Source organism: Syngnathus floridae, chromosome 3, assembly GCF_059516105.1.
Source record: "Syngnathus floridae isolate MCC-2025c chromosome 3, RoL_Sflo_1.0, whole genome shotgun sequence".
Taxonomy (NCBI): Eukaryota; Metazoa; Chordata; class Actinopteri; order Syngnathiformes; family Syngnathidae; genus Syngnathus; species Syngnathus floridae.
Genome location: NC_142415.1, coordinates 16,099,756 through 16,125,390, shown reverse-complemented (window position 1 = coordinate 16,125,390; position 25,635 = coordinate 16,099,756). Strand labels below are relative to the sequence as shown.

Sequence of the window (25,635 nt, the reverse complement as noted above, 5' to 3'; positions counted from 1 at the left end):
GCTCTTTATTTTCACTCTGTGAAATAAAATGGTGTTCCAATACTTTTGTCTCATGTCAAGCGATTGCACAATTCCAGTATTCTCACCCTGTCCGGTCTGCGCCTCGGGAACTCTCTCGCGTATGATTCTGCAGGCGTCGTAGACCGCCGTGGATGGCTCGAACTGCATGGTCTTGACCACGTTGCAGTGGCGCACGCAGATTTTCAGCGACAACACCACCATCTTGGCCAGCGGGGTTGCAGCTACACCAAAGCAAGGACATCAAAATTGAAATCAGTCCAAATATTAATATTTGGTCTTGTTCAAGTAAAGCTGCCAATATTTCAGTTTGGATCTGCCCAACAGCATCTCTCCCATATCTAACAGAAATCATTTTCAAACATTCGAACAAAGGATCTCCTGTCTGGATAGCAATGAAGGAGGAGCAGGATTCCTCTGTGTCTGAGGTTAGAGGTAAAAGGTCATTATGGATGAGCCACAGAGGAAAAGACACAGACAGGCTTCTCTTCTGGCCCGTCTGGCTCCTAACCCTGACTCACACGTGGAGAATTTGCTTCCTATGTGATATGTGTTTGCACCCGGGGCAGAAGGTGTCGCTCCGCCGCCCATTCTTGACACCGCACTGCGGGGAGGTGATGTGAATACGATGAGGTATTTTAAGGATTACATCGGCCTGAGCAATGTCGTTAAACATCGTTCGGTGTGTGCTTGAACGTGGCACACCGATATTTTAAAATGAAATAAAAATAATGTGGTGATTAATAATAAGGAGTCAGTAGCACAAAGCCTCGCTCGTCTCCCAACCCACCAGTGACACCTACACTGTTTTATCTGCTGCAGCCTCACATAAGCGTATCATGCCGAGCAAGCAATCTGAGCCAAGACTCTGACAAAATGAATAACAATACAAATGCAAAAATATAATAAAAGCAAAGTCAACTAATATTATTCTCATCGTTATATAATACAGTTACAAGACAAAAACATTTTGCAGACCCAATTCCCTTTCTAACAGAGTGCCGACGTGAGTCCTGACATGTAAGCAGAGACAGAAAGCAGGAGCATGCATCCATTGTTCGATAGATCGATGATGCAGAGCACACCCAGACCTTATTACTGTAACATGGCCTCTAATCCAATAATAGCACGGCCCACAAGTCAGCAGTCCCAGCCAGGCCAGAAAGCATCAACTTCATATTTGGCAATGGGCATGTCGCTAACCTAGTTTGTGCAAATGAACCAGGCTGGAGCATCGTGATAATTAGTCCATCTGCCTTCTCTGGTTGGCCGATAAATTAGTTTCCGCGTAACAACTGCGTTTTTCCAGAGAGCAGATGTGCGGCATATTATTGCTGGCCTCGGGTAACGCCCGCTTGGCCAGGAAAGAAAGATAAGAACTCACCGTAGGATGTGCAACAAGTTTTACAGGAGACAAGAAAATTATAGCAAATGGTTTCATGATGACGAGTTTCTTGAGATCTTGAAACAAATGAACGAAGGAAATGATCCGGTTCACAGCTATTGTGAACTACTTCCAAAGGGGACTTACTGGATGTCAGATTTTCTTAAGTATCGGTTGATGGTATTGGCAGCCACCGGGAGTCCTCGATACCTTAAATTTAGGTATGAAATCTATAAATTATAGCAGTAGTCGTCCATCCCAAGCCATTGATTTACAAAAAATCTAAACACCTGTCTAACCTTTCATATTGTCATGCATAGAATGTAAACGAACATCTAACTAAAAAAAAAAAAAAAGAAAAAGATTGAAACAGTCAGTTTGCTCAGTCGCAAACATCAGATTCACACACATTCCAAATCTATATGTCCACTCACATCTTGTGTAAACATTTGTCTCATCGATTCACAACACAGAGACTTGGTGTAAACCTGTAGGTCCGGCCAATGTAAACATCTACACACAAACAAGATCCATTCCTACATTTGTATCAGAGCCAACTGAACTCAGAAGGATATTTGTCACATTGACCACATTCTTGTGCAAACGACTCGATGAGAATGAGCCAGATGTATTCTAATGTTTGTCCAAAAACAAGATAAACACGACACACTTCATCACAAACAGTTCTATTTAGGCTATAATTTGAAAAAGCCCACTTTCAATTTGTTTTATTATTATGATATCTTTTTTTAAAAGTCAGGTTTGACATCCTGCTTTTCGTTCAGTATTCATGACTTGACTTTAATTCACAGCAACACACTTCAATTTCATCTCGACTGCAAATGAAGCCATAACACTGGACGCATTTTTAAAGATTCATCAGAGCACAACATATTGGTCTCTAATGGTTAGCTCTAGGGTGTTTTTGTTGTTGTTGTTTTGCCTTTGTGTGCACATAAATGAGGAAGACTGAAGCAGGTGACTGGGTGGGATCTCATACAGCAGGCAAACAGTTGTTAAACACTCCCTTTAAACTAACACAGCTTGAACATTCACCACCATCCACTTGTCTCCTGTTCCCCCCCCCCCCCTCCCGAATCATCATTTCACTGGGAACGACAGGAAATCGAATTAGTCAAGCCTCTCGACCACAACAGGAAATCTGCTTGAGATTTAAATGCAAACCGCAGTTGATCTTTTTGGCACGTTGGTCAATATCGAGCCAAATTTTAACCCTAAGTAAGATTCAGAATGTAAACATCTGCACAAACATTCGTCATGAAAAAGGTGCAGGTTCAGTGTTGGTTAAGTAAGTAAACCAAGTTTGACTACATATGGCAAATTCTCATATCTCATATATAGGTCAGCGGTGGAATGAGTCACAAAACAAACACTAATTGTGCTCCTGACCCGCATAATGGAGATAGACAAACAAATGTCAGGTCAAGTGCACCATTGAGGGAACGTCACACGATTGTGCTCTGCTTTGCTTACAAAAGGTAGCGCACCCAAAGGAAAATGAGGCTTGGACTGGTTAAGGAAAATTACAAGATGGATAGGTGGAAAAGAGAGCGGAAGGAGGAGGGAATGTTAAGTACGTATTTACTTTTAAAGCGCTTTGTTTAAATACCAGACATGTCACACTTAAGCTTTTCAGGTCATGTAAAGGACTAGAATAAATTAATAGAAATTCATTTTTCAAAAAAAAACCAACTAAATGAACTCAGAGATTTGGACTATAGGGACCTCAATGACTCGTTTGCTATTTTAGAGGCTTTCTTGTAACCATGATAGCCACGCGGACAAGTCTGCCAAGCAGGCCAATACTCGTCGTCTACAAGACCTCAGAGGAGCAGGTGATTCAATAAACGGGAGTCTGCCAGTTGCTGTCATGTTCGTGCCGTTGCATCACGGCTAAGGATAGTCACAAAAGTCAGACGGTTACCCGATCCGCCGACTCATCCGTCGTCGCAGTGTCCTGCTGCACTGGTAATTGCTCCCAGTGAGCAAGACTTTGCTGTCTCAGTGTCGGCTTGTCACTGACGATATGGAGAAATATCTTCATTTGAGGAAAGCGAAACTTTCTCAAGGGACTATTGCATGATTTCAGAACAATTTGATGCATAGTTTTGGAAAAATAGCCAGCAATATTCTTATAAATTTTGCCACAGTTAATTTATTTATAGTACTAGTACTGTCAACCACCAAAATATTGTAAATACAACAGTGCGAAGTCTCATGAGACACTTTTTCCCCCCTTTGCCCAAATTAGGTAAAATTAGGGCTCTTTTTTAAATAAAGTACCATTGTAACACGCATCAACAAAAAAGAGGCCAACTATGAGTGTTTCAAATAATGAGACCAATGTTAGAACAAAGAAAAAAATTCCATCAAACTCTAATTAGGTCCTTGTCAGCCCTTTAAGAGCGGGGCTAAAAAAAAAAAAAAAAAGTGTGTGTGTGGGGGGGGGGGGAGCCGGTGTCAGCATTTTTAACATGGCGGGTCACATCAAAAGGGTCCTACATTTAACTACCCCCCGAGTGTTTAAAGCTCACATCTGGGGAGGGGTGTCCATGCAGTGAAGCCAACAGGGCTTCAAAAAAACAAAAAAAAAAACACTGCAAAGCGAAGATGCGCCGCTGGAACGCCAACCTCATCTGCGGCGCAGAACCAGATGCCGCCGCTTAATTGGCCTGTGAAAAGCCGAGTCAGCTTATACAAGCCTGTCGTCATGGAGTGACGGAACTCAAATATTTTCTGATTTCATGTTAGAGGTAAAATGAGACCTGTACACACTACAAGATGATTTAATATTCTTGCGAGAAAGAACAGCAGAACTTTCTCTTCTATGTCACGGCCCATTATCTTCACCAAACATGAACTGTGCTCTCTCTGACTACCATTGTTTTCTCCTAGCCCAGGGAAATGGTCTTGTCTGACTTCATCATCCTCTGATTCAATCAAACAGGACCTATGACCTCAATTGCAAACATAATCAAATGGAAAATCAGTATGAAGAAAATCACATTATTTACAAAAACTCATACAACACCAGAGATAGTAAAAAAAAAAGCTATCCAAGCCAAAACACCAAAAATATATCTAGTAACCATTTGTAAAAAAAGGTGAGTTCCAAAGAGTAGTTTAACTGGAGAAGAGCTTTAATTCACATCAATTAGCTTCATGTTACTATGGCAACCCTCAGACAATGGCTAATATAAGCTCTCTTTACCTCTGCAAATTAAATCAACCAAAATATGCTTCCTCGCCCTCCATGTGTTAATTGCACACTTCTCGAGAGTGACGACAGGTGCTAACAAGCAAAACTTACCTTATCGCTGGAAAGGAAAAGGCCGCCTTCCTTCCTTGTGTGCGTTGCGCTGATCTTCACAGCTGAAACGACAAACAGTGGACTTTGAGATATCGACCCGCACACGTCGAGTCGTTAAATAAGCAATTTGAATGCAAATTCTTCAATGAAGTGACATTTTGTGACAATTAAAAGCGGTTGTATCGAGTGAGGCAGTGTTCCCACTCAGTATAAAAATGGGATGATGCCAATAAATTCAGTATGTGCGGCACTTACGAAAAAAAATCGTCCCGTCGTGCTTTAATGGTGTGATGTTAGACTAAAGGGCATGATGGGAATAAACAGATTTATACATTGTTCTGCCGTCACCTCTTTGTGGGATCCATCAACCGTTAATGGGTTGACATTCTATGTCCAAAAAAGGATGGCTAGATAGACATAAGTATTTTTTTTTTTTATAATTACGAATTAAGATTTTAACATCACATACCGTAATTGTTAACATTTGTAATTGTATTTTTATTTGTATTGTATCATTATTACAGAAACACATACAGGAAAATGGGTAAAACGTCTATAGCATAATTTTTTACCAGATTTCACATTAATGATAATTTTCTTTAGTGTTGCTCTTTTTTTACTTTGTTGCGTTTTTCTTTTAATACAAACTAACAGTGATTGCTAGGATCATTGGAAGGCAGCTAATGACTTGGGGCAGTAGTGTATCAGTAACAAACTGCACTATCCATATTTCTCTATATGACTGATGGAGGACAAGAGAAATGCTCCGAAGGTGGCTCAATATAGGAAAAATGAAATGAAATGAAATCCACCGGTGTGATCAATGATGCAAAGCGGCACGCCAAGGCACTCATTTTTTTCCCCAAAGCATGCAGGGGGTTGGGCATTTTATTTTCATGATGCATGATCTCATTTGACGTAGCTTCCAAATCACATTAGAAAGGGGCAGCTAGGAACAGCTGCATGAGATGACACCATGGCGCTAACCGCTAAGCTAAACCCGCCTCCTCCCGACTGGGCTGGGGTAACCTCATCTCCCCGAGTGTCACTTAGTCACAGGAAGTTGGCTTATTTTCCCTGCAGCCACTGACTCACTTTTTGGGTTGTCTACAGGAGGTCGAATGATGATTGTCTGCCATGCAATGATGAATGAATGGGAAAAAATGTTGGAGTGGATACTACAGGGGATGACATTCCTTGACATGCTGCAGGGATTGTAAAGAAGTGGAAAGTTTCTGGACAATTTCAGTGGAAAGATGAAAAAAAGGTGGTAGTGGAAATATTTCAATTTGTATATTAACAAACACAAAGATTTTGTTTTGACATAATGATAGGATTAAGCAGACATCCATGCAAGATAGAGCCCCTTGCCTACAGTTCTAATTTTTTGCTTCACTTGGTCATATGAATAAAAACAACTTTTACAGGAACTGAATATACGAAGTTATGTGAAATGCACTCATTAATATTCCATCTTCATAAAAAGCCTTAGAGGATGGTGTCCAGAGGATCAAAACCACATTCGAGTAAAAAAAGGAACCCTGGAAAGTGCAGAAGACATTGTGATGGAGAAACGCTAATCCTGCTCACTTTTGCCTTCGGGAAAATCAATGCGAGCATTCCACACAAAGAGAGAGAGCGAGAGACCTTATCTTGAGCAACTTCACAGACATTTAGAATTCCTGAGGGAGTTTGCTTCCAAAAGCAAAACGCTGAGGTTAGGTAACAAGAAGCAAGCGGCAAAAGAAAATTAACAAGCAATAGAAGGTTGATCACAATTGGGGGAAGGGTCTCCATAGGGGTTAATGCTCGAGATCCAAATACACCACATGGGAATTCACTGTGCAGACAATCTTTGCAAGAGCTCAGACAACACGGTGCCCCCTTTGCAAAAAATAAATTGGGAAATGTCCCCCACTAAGTGTGTGTGAGGGGGAGTATGTCTGGCTCAAGGTGGGTCTCAGCATCCTGACACCATTACCGCAATTCATCGCTGACAGGCTTGGAGGTCAAATTTCAGGAGACAGAATATGACAAAATGACTTTTGAAGTAGTTGGGTCTGTGGAGTGCCTGACCACCCATCAAGTGTGAAATTAAGAGTGAACTATTCCATCTTTCCATCCTACTCATGATGTGACTCGCTAGGCTGGGTGGAAATCCGGAGCCACCTTCAAGTGGCGGCTGAAACAAAAGCATTGCAATCTTCACCTTTAAAAAAATATTGAACTCGAGATCCAATGATAAAAATCTTCTTAATAAATTCTAACAGAATTGTATGGCGGCATTCAACATTCAAACCATCATGCAACTACAGAATACTATCCAACAGAGCTTCATTTTTATCCTCATCACTATTTTACCCTTTTTCCAGAGAGTTGAGGACATCTGGAGTGCAGCTGTTGCTATGCATCAAATGCTACACACACACATGCATACACACTTACTCACACACACAGTTGCAACATAATGGCATCAGCAGCAGAGGTTACGGGGTCAGGAGCCTTGTGTCCAGGCACACTATTTAATCTGCTCCAGCTACAGACAATCTGTGGAAATCAAACAGAATGCTCTCACTAAAATAGGCAGAGAACACACACACATGCAAAGTAGAGGACCGCTTGTGTTTCTTCTATACAAGGCAACCAACCATTTGACACTCTTGGGACTCTTGTCGCTGATTTGTGTTGCGTTGTGGAGGACGTTTGTGTGTGCGTGTGTGTCTACTAATTCAATTACAGCCTCTCAGTTCCTATTCTGTCTAATTCAATGAATGGAATCAACCCTAAAATGTCTTTGTAATCATATTTTCAGTGCCCAACTAGTTCAAACACTTATGATTAATGTTTTGTTTGTGGAATATCAATTCAAGTAGCAAAACCCACCTGTTTATTTTCATTTTATGGGACGGCCATTTTGACACTTGCCGGCGACTGAAAATGACATCACAGTCGTCGTCTTAGGTCACAAACAATCACGACTCAGCTTCAGAAAAACTAATGTTATTGCAGTTGTCCATAGTAACCAACATAAACATGTCGAGTGTCTGTAAATAAATGGGACAAAAATGATCATCCCCTTGGTTACCATGTTTTGTTTTGCTTTGTTTTTTTTTTTACATTTCATATGATTCCCACTGGTCAAAAATGTGCTATTACAACAAAAGTACATTGTTAGAATTCAAATGACATAAGAAATATGTGCACAGCCTTTCGTTTTCTTTAAAAGCTGAATTACAAAAAATAGAAAGGCTAAATAGCCAAAACAAAAGGAAAATCAAAGGCAAGCTTTTTAGCCTCAAAGCAAATCATAACTACATATTACAGTGATTTATATCGAAAAGACTCGTCCTGCGAGGCTATGATACGTTGGCAATGTTCCAGTGTCACAATAATAAATGAAATGATAAATCGCAGGCATCACCAAATGTGAAAAGGCTGTATGGGAAATACAGATCAAAAAAATTGCTGTTGAATAGGATGGATTAGGTCTGCAGACATGTTTGTGTATACATACCGGCAACTAATCACAGCACACGCTGCAAGAGAAATCATTTTATTTATCTTTCTTTTTTAATCCACCACCCAGAAAATAATGATATTTTTCTATGTTTGCCCTTGAAATGTCCAACAAATATACATGCCAAGCATGAAGGAAAAAGAATACAAACAATGGAAGTCATGTCAAGACAGTGTTTAGTTTTCCACACTGTCGAGCAGGAAAATGTAAAAACTATGCCACACTGAACGTTATCATTCCAATGGCAACAAAGAATGGCAATGAGGCTGTTGTATTTCCATCTATGTAAAGAAGACAACGTTTTGTCTCAAAGAATGTGCCTCACTTAAAAAAAGTACAGCATAACAGCTAAATGCTGATGCACCATGCTTGCTTTGAACTTTGTGCTCTAAAACTGTTTTACAGGTTTTATATTCAATTAGTATGAAATTGAAATTGGAGGTTTAAGAAGAACCCAGGGTGCCTGCAGAAAAAAACACACAAATCCAAAATGGAATATGCAAACTCACAACTCTAAGCACAGCACTTTTCATGAAAGGCTAATGATAAATACTAACAGAACGCTACCGCAACATGTTGTCCTTTCAACAATTTCACCAAAAAACATTTCGAAATATGCTCCTCCATTGTTTTTCTAAAGTTTGGGATATTTTAATTCTGGGTCAAAGCAGACCAGAACAATCTGGATCAAATCCATCTTGAGGACTTGAAGACAAGACAGATTCTTCCTTGTTCTGGTTCCAGCACACGCTTACTTTCATCGGCACAATCGCCTAACAACCAAGCAGCTCCATCCATCCAAATGACTGAAGGACCATACACAGAGAGGTCGTTTCACTCCACCAGCGTCGCAGCTTTGAGCCGACCGGGCCTTCCCTCATGAACTGGCCGCCTAATCTTCCTTTGCATCTCCGCAGTAGAGAAAAGCGAGTCCTCTAATCCTCCAGACAGCTGTGACTTAGCGGACAGTCGGCCAGCAGCCATGACAAAATTCCAATTTAGTCAGCGGCTATGCATTGGCACACATTTCAATTAGAATAAACACTCTTATCATTTTTCCATTAGCAGTAGTTGCGGAAGAGGTTTTCCAAAATGGATGAGTGACTTCCTGGATGCCACATGCAACAGTAGTGAATTTACACTTCGGAGACACCCGTTCCACCATTTCCCTTTCAACCATTGGATAACTTCTAGTTTAGTTGTAATTGAGCGTAAAAGCACTTTGGGCCCAGAACTAAATTGTGTTCAGTTGCTATAAACGGATTGTGCACGCTGTTGGCAACAGGTGGAAAAGTAAGATTAAAAGAGAGCTGATGGTTTTTATTCTGGGTGAGCACTACAAGCGTAAAATGAGGTGTTATGTGATGGAATTGGAAGTGTTAGTTGATGAGAAACAAACCAGGGGCAATTCTAGGATCAGAAGTTTGGAGGTGTTGACAGTCTTGGCGCCAGACAACATCCGACGGAGGGCGGGTGGGCAATCGGTTAGCGCAGGGGTGTCAAACTCATTTTTTTCGCGGGCCGCATTGTAGTCATAGCTTCTTTCGGGGGTCCATTATGACTGTCAACCCAAATAAATGTATGAGTACCTCATATTATATACAGTAAAAGCTACAAAACAAACTGACAAATAACTCGTTTTCAAATCAGACGAGTAAAAACTGGTCAAATATTAAAAAAATAAAAGATATGATTAAAAATGAAGACAATTTGCAATTCTAGTAATGATACGAATTTGATGCACAATTTGTCTTCGTGGGCGACATAAAATGATGTGGTGGGCCGGATTTGGCCCCCGGGCCTTGAGTTTGATACCTGTGGGTTAGCGCTTCATGCCTCAGACTCTCCAGAAATTTCCAATAACAATACAAAAGCCCCAAGATTTGTTCTTCATCGATAAATTAAAGAATTATTTGCCAATTTCACCCCTACAACAGAAACCCAACCAGGATTTCCAAAATGAATCCAGCTGAACTTGTACCACTTGGAAACATGGCTATGGTTTTTACAAAATCTAATTGCCACGATGAGAGCAGGTCAGAACCAATGACCAGTTTCCTGTCTTTCAGCTACCAACTGGAGTGTTTCACTCAAGTGGCCACTTCAAACTAAGAACTTGAGAGGTTAAAACTCTCCGGAGTACTTAAGTCTATTGTGGGCAAATGATACAAGGAGCTCATTCTTCACAGATAAAAAAAAAAAAAAAAAGTTGATTATACAAAACAATGGCGAATATCTACTGTTGCAAAAAAAAACACTCCAACTCTAAAGGCAGGTGCTAGTCCAGGCCGTGGCTCAGGAGACACTCGAGAAATGGAGCAAAACAACACGAGAGGAACACCAACTTCAGGCCTATTGTGGCTGAACAATCCAGCTCGGACCAAGCCCCAGTTCCTTCAACTCCACGAATGAAAAGCTCTTTCTCTTGAGCTCTTTTATAACCGAGCAACTGCCACTTTAAATCCTCTGCTTTGCTTTGCATGTCACCTGTTACAACGGCCAGGAATAGAAAATATACCTGCTTTAGAGCTGGGAGATCATTTGCAGAGGATTTAAATAGCAAATGGGTAAGGTTTGCATTTGAAGGGACAAGTTGGATAATACGGAATATGAGCCAATAGAGTACACAACAGAGGTGGCAGGACAGGGCCCCAAAGGCGGATCATCTTCGGTAGGTGTGGAAGCAGCTGTCACCCAATACATTGAAGAACGGCCTTGGATGTAACTTAACCATATGACGTGGACTTTATTTGATGTGCAAAATGTTCAATGTTGATTCGCTACTCTGTGACTTTCTGAAAAAAACATTCTTCAAGCTTCCGATTGGTGGAATTGAAATCGCAACAATTAAATATTATATATTACATTTATATAAATAAATAAATAAATAAATATAAAATTTATATAAATCTTGACAACTTATCATATATCCTTAAATACTGCCCCTCCAGAATGAATGCCGAATAAATAAATAAATAAATAATATTGCCTTTACACTCTAACACATTTAAATTAATTTTGTAAATAAATAAATAAATAAATAAATAAATAATATTGCCCTTACAGTCTAACACTTTAATTACATTAGTAAATAAATAAATAAATAAATAAATAAATAAATAAATAAATAAATAAATCTATAGATAAATACTTTTCTCTTGTGATATCTGATACTGCCACATGTCCTGGTAGACGTCTTCAACACAAACACTGAGCAATTTAAGGGACGTCATGGCAACTGCAAAGCTAAAACATCACGAGACGTCGTCCGTTAACCATTCACGTGCGTGCAGATTCACAGCCGAATAAACACGCCTGATGCCTTTTTTTATCCCGCCAACTGTCTTGAAGATGAAGTGTCAACTTGCTTGCAAGCTACACGGCGGAATGGAGATTGAGAAGTCAGGGACAGATTTGAGTGGCAGAAAGAGAAAGGCCTCTGAGATAAAGATGGAAAAGAGAGAGTGGAAGTGACAGAGTGAGCAGGCTGCTACTGTTTCACTGCTTGGTCAGCAAATTGGAAAAGCAGCACCGAAGGGACGAGGAGAGCGGAATTACACGCATGCTGGAGAATGGTGGAAATGTCACAGTTAATACAGTATGTCCATGTTAAGCCAAGCGGGTAACTCTTTGGAAAAGAAAAAACAATGGCAATAATCAACAGTGTACTGGACACTTCATTAGGTACACCAAGTTGGTACTCCAGCTGCGAAGTAGGAGAACATGCAAATATCGCAGAAGAAAGCCAGAGGTGATTTTATGAAAATAAATTCAGTTGGTTTTACAGAATCTTGCGAACAAAACAGACACCTCTTAGTTCTTAAGCTTAAAAGCAACAACTCGACTGAATGTGTGGGTCTGTTGCCATGCGAGCGTCCAAATCTTTCTCAGCTTGCTGTTGGCAGAGCGAAGGAGCTCATTTCCCAAAATTGATATCTACGACTTTAATCTCTGAAGCGAGACTTTTCCTCCCATTTCTCCTTTGAAATTTGTCTTTTTTACTTGCTTTTACGGCTCCTCTGAGGCACATTTATCCACACGGGCAACTTCATAGTGTTAAAGTGCAGAAGCTTGAATAAGGTGGTGAAGAAACGAACAATCACAAAAATCCCATGTGCAACTTACTAACTGCCATTTCAATCACACTGCGAGAACAGCTGTAATATTTTGCAAACCAAAGCAATCGAGGAGTTAATACCTAAAAAGTGAAAACTTAAATTTTGAATTCCACGACACATGTTGACCGTGGGTGAGTGAGTATGAGCCTCCCACCCCTCCTCCCTCCTTTCCCAGTAATTTCCCTGAGGGTATGCACTGCACTGGGGAGATAAGTAACCCAACTGAGGACAAGCCTGGCATTCTCGCCCCCCCCTCGGGTCCATGTGAAGAGAGGAATGTGACAATGCAGCATTTGTCTCCTTGCCAGCTGGAGAACAAGCTGCACGAAAGCATGTTTGCATCAAACGTAAGCGTTCACAATAAGACTTCTTTACAGTGTTTCAACCCCTACTGGATTATCGCAATTCAATTTCAGGAAGTAAACAACAAGCACTCGGGGCGAATCGAATCCTATATGGCCTTAGTTTGACACTGCGTAACAAGTTCCTGAAATGGCAGCAGTTCACGTGGATATAAATGATATCATTCAAATGCCTTCTTTGTGGTGTTCCACAGAGTAAACAAGAACCTGGGCAGGTCCGTGAGTCAGAACCACCTCCAGTTTTGACTTTCAAAGCCTGACACACAACAAATGCACTCCTACCATTTCTTTGGTTGATGGTCAATTGTATTTTCTAGTTTGGTCCGAACCACAAAATCAAAAACCCATCACACATCACCACAACTGGCAGGATGCAGCAGATGGATGGCGTCTTTCCAAATGCCCTCGTGAACTCGCTGGACAGGGACCACCCCAATCGAAGCTATTATTCGACCGCTAATATGACCACATTAGCAAACATGGCCTCTTATTACATGCTGGACAAATGAAAAGCCATCTCCAGCCCCTTGAGCAAGCAACAAAGCTTTCTCAGAAGCTCTACAAAATGCCAGGAAAGGAATGTTTACAGCTCAACACTCTGAATGCTGCTTCTTCTTCGTCGTGTTCCTGACCCCACTTTCTACTCCCAGGCCTGGCAGCGTTCCATGAACTTGCCCTAAACTAATACACACAGGATTGTTTCCCTTATATAGCTCGGTTCAAGTGACACAAGTCTTTGAGAGCCCATTTAAGACTGAATGGTTCTGGACAAACACCAAGTTGGGGCGCTTGGGCTGACAGAATGACTGTGTAGCAGTCGTTCATTAATGGCCACTTAAAGCGCTATTTGTGGTGCCGGCCGTCAGCGGAGGTTTGGATGTGTCAAGTTGGGAAGGCGGTTAAGCAAACAAAACCGTGTCTCGATGGAAAATGCTCTTTGATCGATAGTTTCTCGGACATACTGTATGAAAGAGCTTAAGTGAAGTGAAAACAAAGGAGAGCAACAGTCGGCGAGTTTTGCTGAATGATAGTAAATTCGGTGGTTGACTTTGACACCTGATTCCGTATAGGTAACTTTAATGCGGAAAGACAACATGGGAAAAAATTCCAACTTCAATAGGCAGCAGGAAAGGGGGGTTTGATAGACATTCCAGACATTCCACATAAGTCTGTCGACCAGTAAATGGACAGTGGCGTGTTGGGCTCCCCAATAGAAGCGTGATGAAAAGTTTTCAATGAAATGACAAACATTCGGGACGGCACAAAAACGATATGCTAAAAAAAATCCATGATCTACAGTCAACCTCTGGATCGACAAAGTTTGCTCAGCTTAAAGCAATTCAAAGATGCAAACATCAGGTGAAGGCAACAGAACTAAGACTCAACACAATTCCTCATACAGGTAAATTTACTTAGCACACCAGCGATAAGAAATTCATAACATTAATTGATTAATTAAATCAAAATTTGGTCAGTGTCTCGACCAGATTGTGATGAAACTTGGGAACACCAATGTAGTGTCAATTTGTCAATGGCTGAACTTGACCCTTTCCATTGGCTCACGTCCTCTGGCCTTTTTCAGAGGGGTGACACCCTTAGACACGGTTTGCCGCCAAACATTCGCAGCAAGAATCCAATCCTGTCGGGAAAACCAAGAATAGACACCCGGAGGCCGTGGGGGGGCCCAAGAGACCGATGGAAGGGGGTGGGATGCATTTCCAGCACTCCCAGCAATGTTCCCTAAGAAAGCTGCGAGTGACTCTGCAGGGGAATTCTACCAGCGGATTAGTTTCACACACCACGGTGTCACGGCGACTAAAATACTCTGATGACTGATTGAAATGTGGAAATTTGTCAACAAACGTGTTGAATAATGAGATGGCCATTTGTTCAGGACTTTGGGAGTTACAAGACGACGTGTATAATTTTGTACGTTCAGCCACTCTTGGATTTAATAGCTACATTTGTGAAACATGACGTTGGTAACAAGAAGACTGACACCATAAGTGAACTTCAGAAATTCTGAGACTGTTTGCAAGCCAGTAGAAGGATCGTGAACCAGCCGCCTGGTTAAGTGTCTTCCCTGGTGAGCTTAAAGGATGCAGGAAGAAGCATACAAAGCCCGGTGATATCTGAAGAGCTCATCCTGAGGTCAAAGTGACTCTTTGGCTTGGTAAAAATACCCAAAATTGAGATTTATACTTAAAGTGGAAATATTGTGAAAATTCTGTACAGGTGGTGTATGAAATTGAAGTGTCGTCATGCTTTAAAAATTAAAATCCCAATAAGAGTATAGTTATTTCGAGAATTTTTTTTTTCGAAGGCAAATAAGGATAATTCTTTTTTTAGTGTGCTTATGTATATAAATACACCCAGACAGCTGGAAGAGATCATGTGACAAATGGTTCTGGAAAGCCCATTAAGAAGACGCTTGAAAGTAGCAAACTATAGCTGTCATTCACTTTTGGCATTTATCAATTTTTATTATGAATACAACTGAAACTTTTATTTTTGTTTGTTTGTTTGTTTTCTTGACAGGTTGCTTTAAAGAGGACGTTAACCCCAAAAATTTCTTTACAATAATATGTTGTATGTGCCCCCATTAGTCTCAACACGGCATTCGGATTAAAATTGTGTTCATGGAATATGAGTTATCAGCAATATTTTTATTTGCTACTTGCTGTCCATTGAAAGTGACATCACAGTTACCAGGTCTCATTTCACAAACAATCACGGGTCAGCTTCAGAAAACCGCTGAGCTGTGATTGGTGATGCTTTTCTTAAGAAGGAGGCCAAGACTGGAACGTTGTGATTCGACTCTCATGTTTAAGGTTACATATGCAGTGGCCGGGTCACAACCAAGTGTGACATTCTGCCCTATCAACTTGAACCAGGCCACAAATTCCTCAGTAGCCACATTGTTGACCAAATCTGACCATCTTTGAAAAAGAAATGCAAACAAAAAGACTCCCACACAAAAATAACTTGCAAGTAACTTCTTACTATTATGACTCCCTCTCTCACTGTCGTGTTCTAAGTGATGAACAGTAAGGCTCATTCACTTCCTTCTCCTCAGGCTTCTTTTTAAGCAGGGCTAAAAATCAATAAATAAGCCATGCAAGGCTAATGAAGAGTTACAGGCCACACCCCTTCACACATGCTCACCAGAGGTTAGTCAACCATCATCAATAAATCAACTCGTTCGTCTTTCAGTCCCATGAAGCTCATGTCTACCAGTGATTTCAGCACTGAACATGTGAACAGTTACGGCGCAGCGGTTTGTTCCAGCATGCTGCGTTGAGATCATTAAATTTAAGTGGCAAATAGCATTACTGTTCACGACCACTGCAGACACCGTGGATCAGCGCAAAGGTAATGAAAAAGCTCTTCATTTGCTTTTTTGCCGACAAGGGCGTCCGATAGAGTTTGGCCAATTGACGTTAATGGACAGGGAGCTGCATGCCAAAATGGTTTAACTGCAAAAGACAGCAAGGATTTTTTTTTACACAACCCAAGCCAACTCAATGACTCTGAAACAGTTTATTCCATTTCCTAGGTATCATGTCTGTGAAGGACAGTCGTACACTTGACAGCTTTTTTCCTGCTGAAATTAGTCAGCTTTGAGTGGGCGATTTTATCTGATGCAAGAGTTAACCCTGCCTCAAAATACTGCGAGGCTGTTAAAAAGCCTGGATTGCGTCATAATAATAAAAGGGGCGGAGCTAGGGTGTTGCAACTAGGCAAGAAAGGCGTTTATACAAATAAAGTCCTTATTTTCATGTTCTCATTTAAATCAGTTAGTCAAAGAAAATGTTCATGTCACATCCTGTCCAAGTACTGAAGGCCTCACATTTGGCACCTCCACAGCAATATTCGATAATTCATTCTCCATGCTGAGAAACATGATTTTCAGCACACAGTCACACAAGGCTTCATAAAAGACTCGGTTGATTAAGCTGCAATTTGAAAGACACATCGTCCAAAAATGCACAACTGTGCTGAAGGACACAGTTGAATACAGAGGAGGTCCACATTTGCCAACTCAAAAGATCAGCAATGTATTTAATTTAACTGTTCATAATGTTGAATTGAAAGGATTGACGTGGACTGAGAAAATACATCAATAATATATTTTTAAATGACTTGGGGAATTGTGGCTAATAATTTGTGAAAATAGTTTTGTGCGTCAGTTCAGGTCTGACATTTTGGATTTAGTATTAGCTCTGTGGGTCACACACTATTTATTCAGCAATTATCCTTTTTAACTGAGTTTCTCGAACATATACACATCAGATTTGGGGTCACCAATCTTTTTAAAACTGTGAGCTCCGTCTTGGGTCCTGAATAATAGTAGGAGCTTCCAGTTTGATACAAACTACTGGAAAAACAAATTTGTTCAAATTATGTGGAAGTAAATCAACTTCTCATCGCAAGCAAATGTTTTGTCACAGGAATTATCGTGGCAAAACAAATTTTATGCAAGCAGGAGCAGTTAACAACTTTGCAACTATGATTGATCCCAAACATTTTCTTTTACGTTCTCTTCCCTCCTGGTTCACGCTTATCACTAAACTACTCTGCAATAATGGTCCAAGTGGGAAGAATGATCACAACATCCAGTGACATAGCAAAAAAAAAAAAAAAAAAATCCACAAAATTACTGCAATTAGGTTAACTGTGGCAGGAAGCTACAGGTGAGGTGGACGAAGACTTCCTCATGTCAGCTCACCTTACATTACGAAAAGCACCTTCTGCACAAATCTGCCTCATAAAAATGGATGATCTAAAATTGAGATGATTATACCACACACCACTACGCAAAGCATGGTGGAGTGCTAGCAGGCTGCTCTACTAGAAGGGGTGTGGCAGTGGATCCATGAATTAAATGTGCATGGGGCTGCAGGATGAATCCATGCATGCACAAGACACTCACTTGATAGTAACAGCCAATGGGATTAATTGGGCAACATTATCCATGATTCTTTACATTGGGGTTGGTGAATGCATAACCGATGGGTGGGGTCATTAAACAAAGTTGCAAACAATTCATTCAGTTGTGCTTGACACATGAACATGGCGGGGAGCCGTGCATTCGAATTTGCCCCCCACCCCTCCTCGGGGCAACTCTCCAAACAAAAGCCACCAGAGACGGCTGGCTCAACGGCATGCTGCAGCAGCCCTAGCCGGTGAAGCCGTAAGAAGAACCGGTCAAGACTCCACAAGTTGCACGTCGATGGAACGAAGCATCTCGGAGAACGCAACTTCACCCGTCAATGCACACGCACCGCAACACGGCAGCAGTCACACGCACGCGGCGTTGGTTCTTCTCCATTTAATAAGCCCTGATAGCCAGAGAAGGTCAGGCGGCTTTTTCGGCGAGTGCCGCAGGAGAGATGTGCGCCGCGGTAATCGGATTACACTAATGTTACAACAACAATAAAAAAAAAAAGGGCAGCCTACCTTTAGACGCTCCACTGGCGCATCGCAGGGCGCACGGTGGCGGATACTTCCGCTGATTCAGCGGCAAAATAATATCCTGCGCGAGAAATTTCCAAGTGGCCGGATAGTGTGAATGTGTTGCGTGGAGGGACAGTGGTGACTGCGCGTGTAATGCGCGTGAGTGCGTGCGCGTAAAAGGGGAGGGGGAGTAAATCCTCCAGTGGGGGCACAAAAGGAAATACGTCACTTTAAATGGACCACGCTTTGTAGTCCATTCAGCCACTCCCACACTGTCAACAGGGGATAATAACCACCAAGATTTTATTTCAGTAGAAATAACTCATGGATAATAGTTGGTGACTAAAAATGACTTAATCATTCAATAAATACTTTCAATACATAAATTCTATATTGATAGCAAATGCAATTTTCAATGAAATACAATTTTAATCGAGTTGCAGCTCAAACTACATTATTTTTCAAAATGCATTAGAATAAAACAATCTCAGTGAATCAACAGAAACTTCAATTAATTTGTAACTATTTTTGCAAGTCATTTTTTAATGAAAGGATTTGTTGCACAGTTCTTCATTTTGAACTGAATGATTGAAGAATAAAGTTGCAGAGAACACTCAGGCTATTAATGGATAGAAGGGAATAATTTCCCGAGAATCCAAGGAAAATTCCAAACATTCTAATGTTCACATCTGTCTGCTACCATAATCTCCACATTTCCTCCACCCCCACGCCAAAACTTGGAACTGTGATAGCAAAACGTCTTCGGAAAGAGATTTATATTTGGATTGATTCCCGTCAGCTGCCCGTGAATACGTAATCTGCGTGGCAACATTCCATGTAGCATCAGTAACGCAGAAAAGGTTTCACTTGGAGGCTGACGCATTGCTTTCAATAAGTTACCTGCAGCAAAAGAGGAGGGGAGGTTTCCCTGCAAGGTAAAGACATTTCGGGCCATGCGGACGCACCACATTAAATCTGTGCTCGTTAAAATTTGAGATGTGTATAATTAGTGCAGGGTGGAATGATTAAGTCACACAACCATGGAAGCCACCGGAATGGAAAACTACAAATAAGCATTAATTAATCACCCTGTGGTTAGGGTCATCTTTTACAAAAATACTATAGTTTATTAGGAAATCTAAAAATCTGACAAATACTGCCATCTAGTGGTTAATCACTCACACTGCGCCTGTGTCATAGCAAAGGGAGCATTTATTGTGGGAGTTTCCATAAGCATAACTTAATAAGCAAGTGCTATAAAAAGATGCAGGTGGACATTATTGCATGGTCCATCATGCTGATTCTTCAGTCTCCACTATAACAGGTTTTGGTTCCCGTATCTCAGACTCCATACCAGGCAAACTAGTCCTCCTCCGTGCTGCAATCTCTAGCTTCTGCACAAGCTCCACCTCCCACGGATGCGTGACGAAGCTGAGGACTTCGCCGCCTTCGCACCCCCCGGCCCTCCCCACCCGGCCGGCCCTGTGGATGTAATCCGTGTGTGACTCCGGGAAGTCGTAGTTGACCACTAGGCGCACCCGGGATGTGTCCAGGCCTCGCGAGGCGACATCCGTGCACAGGAGAACGTCATCCATGCCTTTCTGGAAGCGGTGGAAGATGCCTGCACGATGCGCGGCCGGCATCTCTCCTTGGAGACGAGCGTGGGCCACTCCCATCTCCTCCAGTGAGTATCTGTTGTGGAAACAAAATGACCCATCTTGAGAATACCTGAAATAAATCTTTGAGACAAAATGAGAGCTAAAGAACACAAGTCTTACTATATCAAATCATATTTTCTATAACCTACCCCAGCCAGTTGACAGTGGAGGCCTTGTTGCAGAACACAAGAACGGCGTTTCCACCTGCTCCTCCATGTTCCTGCTGGAGTCGTTTCAGGTAATGGTTGAGCTCCAGGACTTTCTCCTGTCCTCTCACCTTGAGGAAAGTTTGCTTCACATGCGGCATGAGGAAGTGCAGCATCTTGCTCTTGATGACCACCATGCTGCCGAGATCCGTGACTTGGCTGAGGACCTCGCCGACACCGCCGGGGAAGGTGGCGCCCACCACAAGCAGCTGGGTCTTACGGGCGGGGCCTCGCGTCTCGGTCGGGGCGCTGGCGATTTCGGTGTACCGCAAAATTTCCTCCAGCATGTTGGCGAAGCTCGGGTCGAACATGGTGTCCGCTTCGTCCACTACCAGATAGCTCAGGTGGCTCAAGTCTAAGCAGCGTCTCCGCAAGGCTTTGACCAAAGCGCCTGGCGTGGCTACTAAAATGTCAGGAAGGTCTTGCTTAAAGACCCCCTTGATGCGCCCCACGCCACGTCCGCCTCCTACCGTCCTCGTCACCATGCCCAGTGGGGCGCACAGGCTCCTGGACACAGACGCCACCTGCTCAGCCAACTCCCTGGAGGGCACCACAACCAGAGCGTGGATTTTAGGAGACCCCTCCTCATGTATCTCCTCATGCAGATGTAATTTGTGCATGATTGGCAGCAAATAACTCAGCGTCTTTCCACTTCCTGTCTCGGCTGCACACAGGACGTTGTGACCCCTCATCACCTTGGGGATAGTCTGCAGCTGAACACTGGTGGGATGACTGATGTTTAAACGTTCCAAAGTCTCCACCAGTTCCTTGCAGATGTGCAGTGTATGGAACGTCTTCACTGGCGTTTTAATATCCTCCTCTTGTCCGCTTCCGGAAACAAAAGGCGCAACAGATTTGATGTTGTTGACGGTGAAATAATCCCCGAAGGACTTTTTGTGCTTCCATCCTTTTGAGCAGAGTGTCGGCTCGTCAAATTTGCCATGCGTGTATCCTACAGACTGGTTCAAACTTGCGTTCCTGCTCTGGATGAGGAGCTTGCCAGCTTTGCTCGTGTTGATATTGTTCTTCCCTCTGGTTTGCTTGACATTCTCAATGCGATTCCGCACAGACTGAGGGACACGGATGATGGGGATCTCATCCGTAGAGGCCGCGCAAACCGAAAAATAAACATGATCGCTTGAGAGACTGCTTATTTTAGTCCGGTGAATTCTCAACGAAGCCAGAGCCGAGTAGCCGACCTTCAGAGACAACATTCTGAAAACGTCACGCGAGCCAGCTAGCGGCTAAAAGTTAGCAACGAAGAAGCCTGACTAGAACATGGAGCTACCTATTAAAACAAGGCAATAAATATGGAATATTTATCAATTAATTCCAAAAGCAAAGGCAATATGATTCCAATACGCCATTAAAAAACTACCCGAGAAGACCATGCGTAACTTGGCGATTGTTGATGACGAATGTCGGCGGACGCGGATTGATGACGCACTTATTTATTTACGTATTTTCTGGTTTAAAAATAAAAAACTTCATGTCTAAATATTCAAACGCACAGTATATGATTGATATGCACGCTTTAGAAAAACCACAACTGAAGTTTTTGTCTAAAAGTGCACACATATCCCGTATATTAAAGAAAAAATGGAGTTTTCACACAAAAACAATGATTTATAATTTTGTTAAAAAAATAATAATCAATGTATATGTCAGGCACTGATATTTAATCACACTAAAAATCCAATAAGTGTTTGTCTTTTAAATTGTTTTGCTTCAGAATGTTCTCTCATCTACAAATAACTTCACACAACTCACAACATCTAGCTCTGTATATCAAAAATAATATTTATTATTCTTATTCTCATTACTGTATTGCTTTTACTGCACCTAAGGTTACTTTTACTTGGATTTTTATATATTTCTCTTGTTTTCTCTCCCTGTGTTTATTTATGTGGTTGATAGACTATGTGTGGAATTTGGTTTTGGATATTTGTCAGAAATCATCAATATGGGGAGTGCCATGATGTTAAAAATACCTCACTAAAATGTGTTTAGGCAAGCATGTGATTCTGCAGGATTGTCACGTGTACTAATTTTACGGAAAAAATCTTAAGTCGACTTTTATTAACATTTTCACGACTAATTAAAACCTTAAGGTTTGTAAATCATTGGGTGCCTGTACTGGGATTCTTATGAGGATAATCCAGTGTTGCTGCTGTGCCATTGAGCATTTGATATAACGGGTCACTAATCTCTTTTTGTATGAAGAGGAAGGGGTCCAAAAGAGGGTTACTCATCTGAATGTGTTCATCAACATGTTTCAGTCATCACATTCATGTGCTGCTGGCTGTTAGAGAATTGATCGTCCACAAGCTGGTGCGCTGAATGAACTCAGTCCCGGTCATTGATTAACAGTATCATCAAATGTGTCACAAATTAATGTGGCTGTTGGAATCTGGACTCCAATAAGAAAAACTCTTTAGTCAGGAAAAACACAGTGTATCTGCTTAAAGTTTTATGATCACATATTGGGCCTTATACCAGCTCATAAAAGCAATTTCACTAATTGACCACTAAGGGGAAGCACAAACTCATCTGTATTTTCCTGTAGGCAATAGTAAAATTGAAATAGTAACATTTTATGAATTTTAACTCTTCACACATATAACACACAATGTGTTTTCATAGTATTTGACACATATAGAGGATTATATTTACAAATATTAATCATAGGTGACGCAGTAAATCTCCCTGTGTGGAGTTTGCATGTTCTCCCCATACTTGTGTGAGTTCTCTGGCTTGCTCTAGCAATTCATTGAATGATTGTTTGTCTGTATCGGCCCTGTGATGTAGTGGTGACATATCCAGAGTGTAATTACACCTCTCACTTCAAATTTATCTGGGATAGGCTCCAGCTCAGCCTTGTGATGAAAATATGCGATAAAGAAAAGGGATGAATAGAGGAGTTCCCGAAATAGTTCTTGAGACCTTTCAGGGTCATTTTTACTGTATGTAAATCCACACGTACTGTGTTCTTTATCACTATTTGATCATTATAAATTGAGATTAAAGGAATTAATATACAATGTATTTTCACTAGTTCTAAATTGGATATTCGATAGACGTCTTCTACAGATCATTTGCTTTTGCTTTATTGCCTCAGTGAGTCCTTATCTGTCCACATTCTAATACAGGACTGCCCGTAACTTGATATTTGTTGACATTTCGCAAACACCTGTTGCGTAGGTGCTTACGTTTGCTTTTCTGCAACATGTGTGTGTGTGTGGGTGTGTGTGTGTGCACGCGTGTGCGCATGTGCTTCTGCAAATCCTTGAAAGAATAGTGTCGCCTCAAAAGCACACAAAAAATAGTCCGAGATGGGGAAACAATGCCGCTTGCTTGTGCTTTTCGTCTAACTTTCTCTAGAAGAACAGACCACATCGGCAGCCTCCCACACAAATTGCCCTTGTTATCCTCTCTCTTTAAAGGTCGTCTGTTAAGATAACAGGTGCATGTATAATTGAAATGTGACTTGGGTGTGTATGCAAGGCGAAAGTTCAAGCCGTCTGGTAACTAAGCACGACACATTATGTGATATACTGTACATTTTATATTCATTTTATAAAATGTAGTGAAAGGAGGGAAGTTAGGTGGCACCATTACAGACACAAAGTGTCTTAATATCCATTCAGTGATCTACCAGAAAGCAAAATAGTCACATATTTTTCAATTCACAAAGTAAATACCTGAGAATGCCACATGTATGTGAAATAGTTCTCAGAAACCTTCTACAACTAAATATCAGTGCAGTGACTGCTAACGCTATGTGATTTGGGAGCTACTGATCAACTACAGATTTTGAACATGTACCCATTTCAATGAAAAGTACGATTAAAAGACGCTCATTCTACAAGTATGAATTCAAGGGTCAATAAGTCAATGTATTTTGCAAGAGTTAAGAACTATTTAAAAGGATTGCATGTAGGGGTTACGCTGATGTTTTAAGATGAAGATTAAAAAGAAAAAAAAACACAGGAAATGTGATATTGATGCTTTCAGATGGCTTCTGTATACCGAACGCGCACACGCATCTGCCATCGGTGTCACAAATACGCAGGTGCTGTCGACTAACCATGCATTTTGTACCAAGAGTGTGTTTGGTATAAGTTTTTTTTTTTTTTTTGGCTGCTTCTTGGTTTATGGAAACTCATTGACAGACAAGTGGGAGGTGTACAGAATGCAATTATGACATTGTGACTCAAATGGTAAAAACATAAAAGAGATATATAAATCCATCCACACCTTTACTTGGATTGACACTATTTTTCCTTATCTCATGTACCATCCCTCCACATCTGTCCTACTTTACTGGATATAAACTTTTAAATCAATGTTGTAACAAAAGAACAATGTAAACAAAGCTAGTAGAGGCTTGAGACTTTTGCACAGTATTATATTTACTTTTTGTTGAAGTGCAAATGACACTCTGCACAACCTTATAAAGAGTTACTACATTACTAGTTAATATTTTTATTACAGACTGAAATAGCTTTAAAGCTTTGTTGCAGCACTTATCTGATATGGCGGCAGGGCTCTTGATCAAATGCAAACATGACTCACATTTACACACTGATGCATAATAGACTATGCACATCGAAGACATCAAAACAACTCGTTAGCGCTTTACAGTGCATTAGCCTGTGTGAATGTGTGTATGGCCACCAGATCCCCAGTGAAGCTTAACCTGAGCCTGAAAAGACTGATGGGTTTATTGCAAACAGAGGGCTTAAAAGGAATGGGCAAAACCTGTACAAACAGATCTTTCATTAAAAAAAAAAAAAAATCTGTGCATTTAAATATTTTTCATTAATTGTATTAAACAGTTGGTTAAATCATTATAATTATAATTATCTTCAATAACAGAATAAATACAATCATTTGTAATCCATGCAATTATTTTATAATTTGAATATATCAATTTTACATGTATCTGTTCACGTATTTATTTATGTTTACTTTTACTTACATGCAGGGATGATTGGCCCATCTGTTTACTTTGAAAATAAAAATGTGACCCTAGAGCAAGAAATTGCCCAACCCTGACCTAAAATTTGAAGACCGTATTGCACAGGCTGTTTAAGCAGCTAAAACGTGTAGAATATAATGAACCTGGTGGATGACTGATTAATTACATTGTTGGAGTATTACCACCAAATCCTAAGAAGCCAAATATAAATAAAATAAAAATGTTGAGACTTTATTTTTGTAATGATAATATAAACAATATGCAATATACTAATATGTATATTTAATGGTATTTCCAAATTAACTGTTAGTTTCAGCTACAGGTTTTTTTTTACCCTAAAATGTCATAGCTGTATATAACAACGCGTGACAAAACACGTATTGTGCAATATGGCAAACTTTAAAAACAAAAAATAAAGGTAAAAAATGAAAGACGTAAAAAAATACAATTAGGGACATATAAAGCAATCTATGATGAAAATGTGCTGTTGTCCATTGTCATTACAAATCCATCTTTAAGAGTGTAGTCGTCCCAGCAACAAGCGCGTGTTCGCGTGCGCGCGTGCACGCGTGCATGTGTGTGTGTGTTGTGTCTGCTGACATC

The 25,635-nt window shown here is 41.0% G+C and overlaps 2 protein-coding genes across 5 annotated transcripts in view; both read right to left on the bottom strand.

Annotated features, from left to right (window-relative positions):
* The window catches only part of LOC148400817 (talin-2), a 46,046-nt gene extending 27,646 nt beyond the window's left edge, over positions 1-18,400 (bottom strand). Inside the window, exons 1-4 of one of the 4 annotated variants that reach the window (XM_088371065.1) lie at positions 18,191-18,400; positions 7,179-7,280; positions 4,734-4,795; positions 87-242 (exon numbers count right to left, since the gene is read on the bottom strand). In XM_088371065.1, the coding sequence (XP_088227191.1) occupies positions 87-222 (136 nt within the window). In that variant the 5' untranslated portion in view covers positions 223-242; positions 4,734-4,795; positions 7,179-7,280; positions 18,191-18,400. Of the gene's footprint in view, positions 1-86; positions 243-4,733; positions 4,796-7,178; positions 7,281-7,616; positions 7,639-18,190 lie in introns of those variants that run through there. The other 3 variants (XM_088371063.1, XM_088371064.1, XM_088371061.1) reach the window with 3 other exon arrangements.
* Positions 18,401-19,381: 981 nt separating this feature from the next.
* On the bottom strand, positions 19,382-21,497 carry ddx28 (DEAD (Asp-Glu-Ala-Asp) box polypeptide 28). The gene is made up of 2 exons (XM_088371066.1): positions 19,995-21,497; positions 19,382-19,879 (listed from the first exon to the last, which is right to left on the bottom strand). Exons 1-2 carry the CDS (start codon positions 21,263-21,265, stop codon positions 19,480-19,482), a joined length of 1,671 nt encoding a protein of 556 aa, XP_088227192.1. The 5' UTR covers positions 21,266-21,497; the 3' UTR covers positions 19,382-19,479.
* Positions 21,498-25,635: the final 4,138 nt, after the last annotated feature.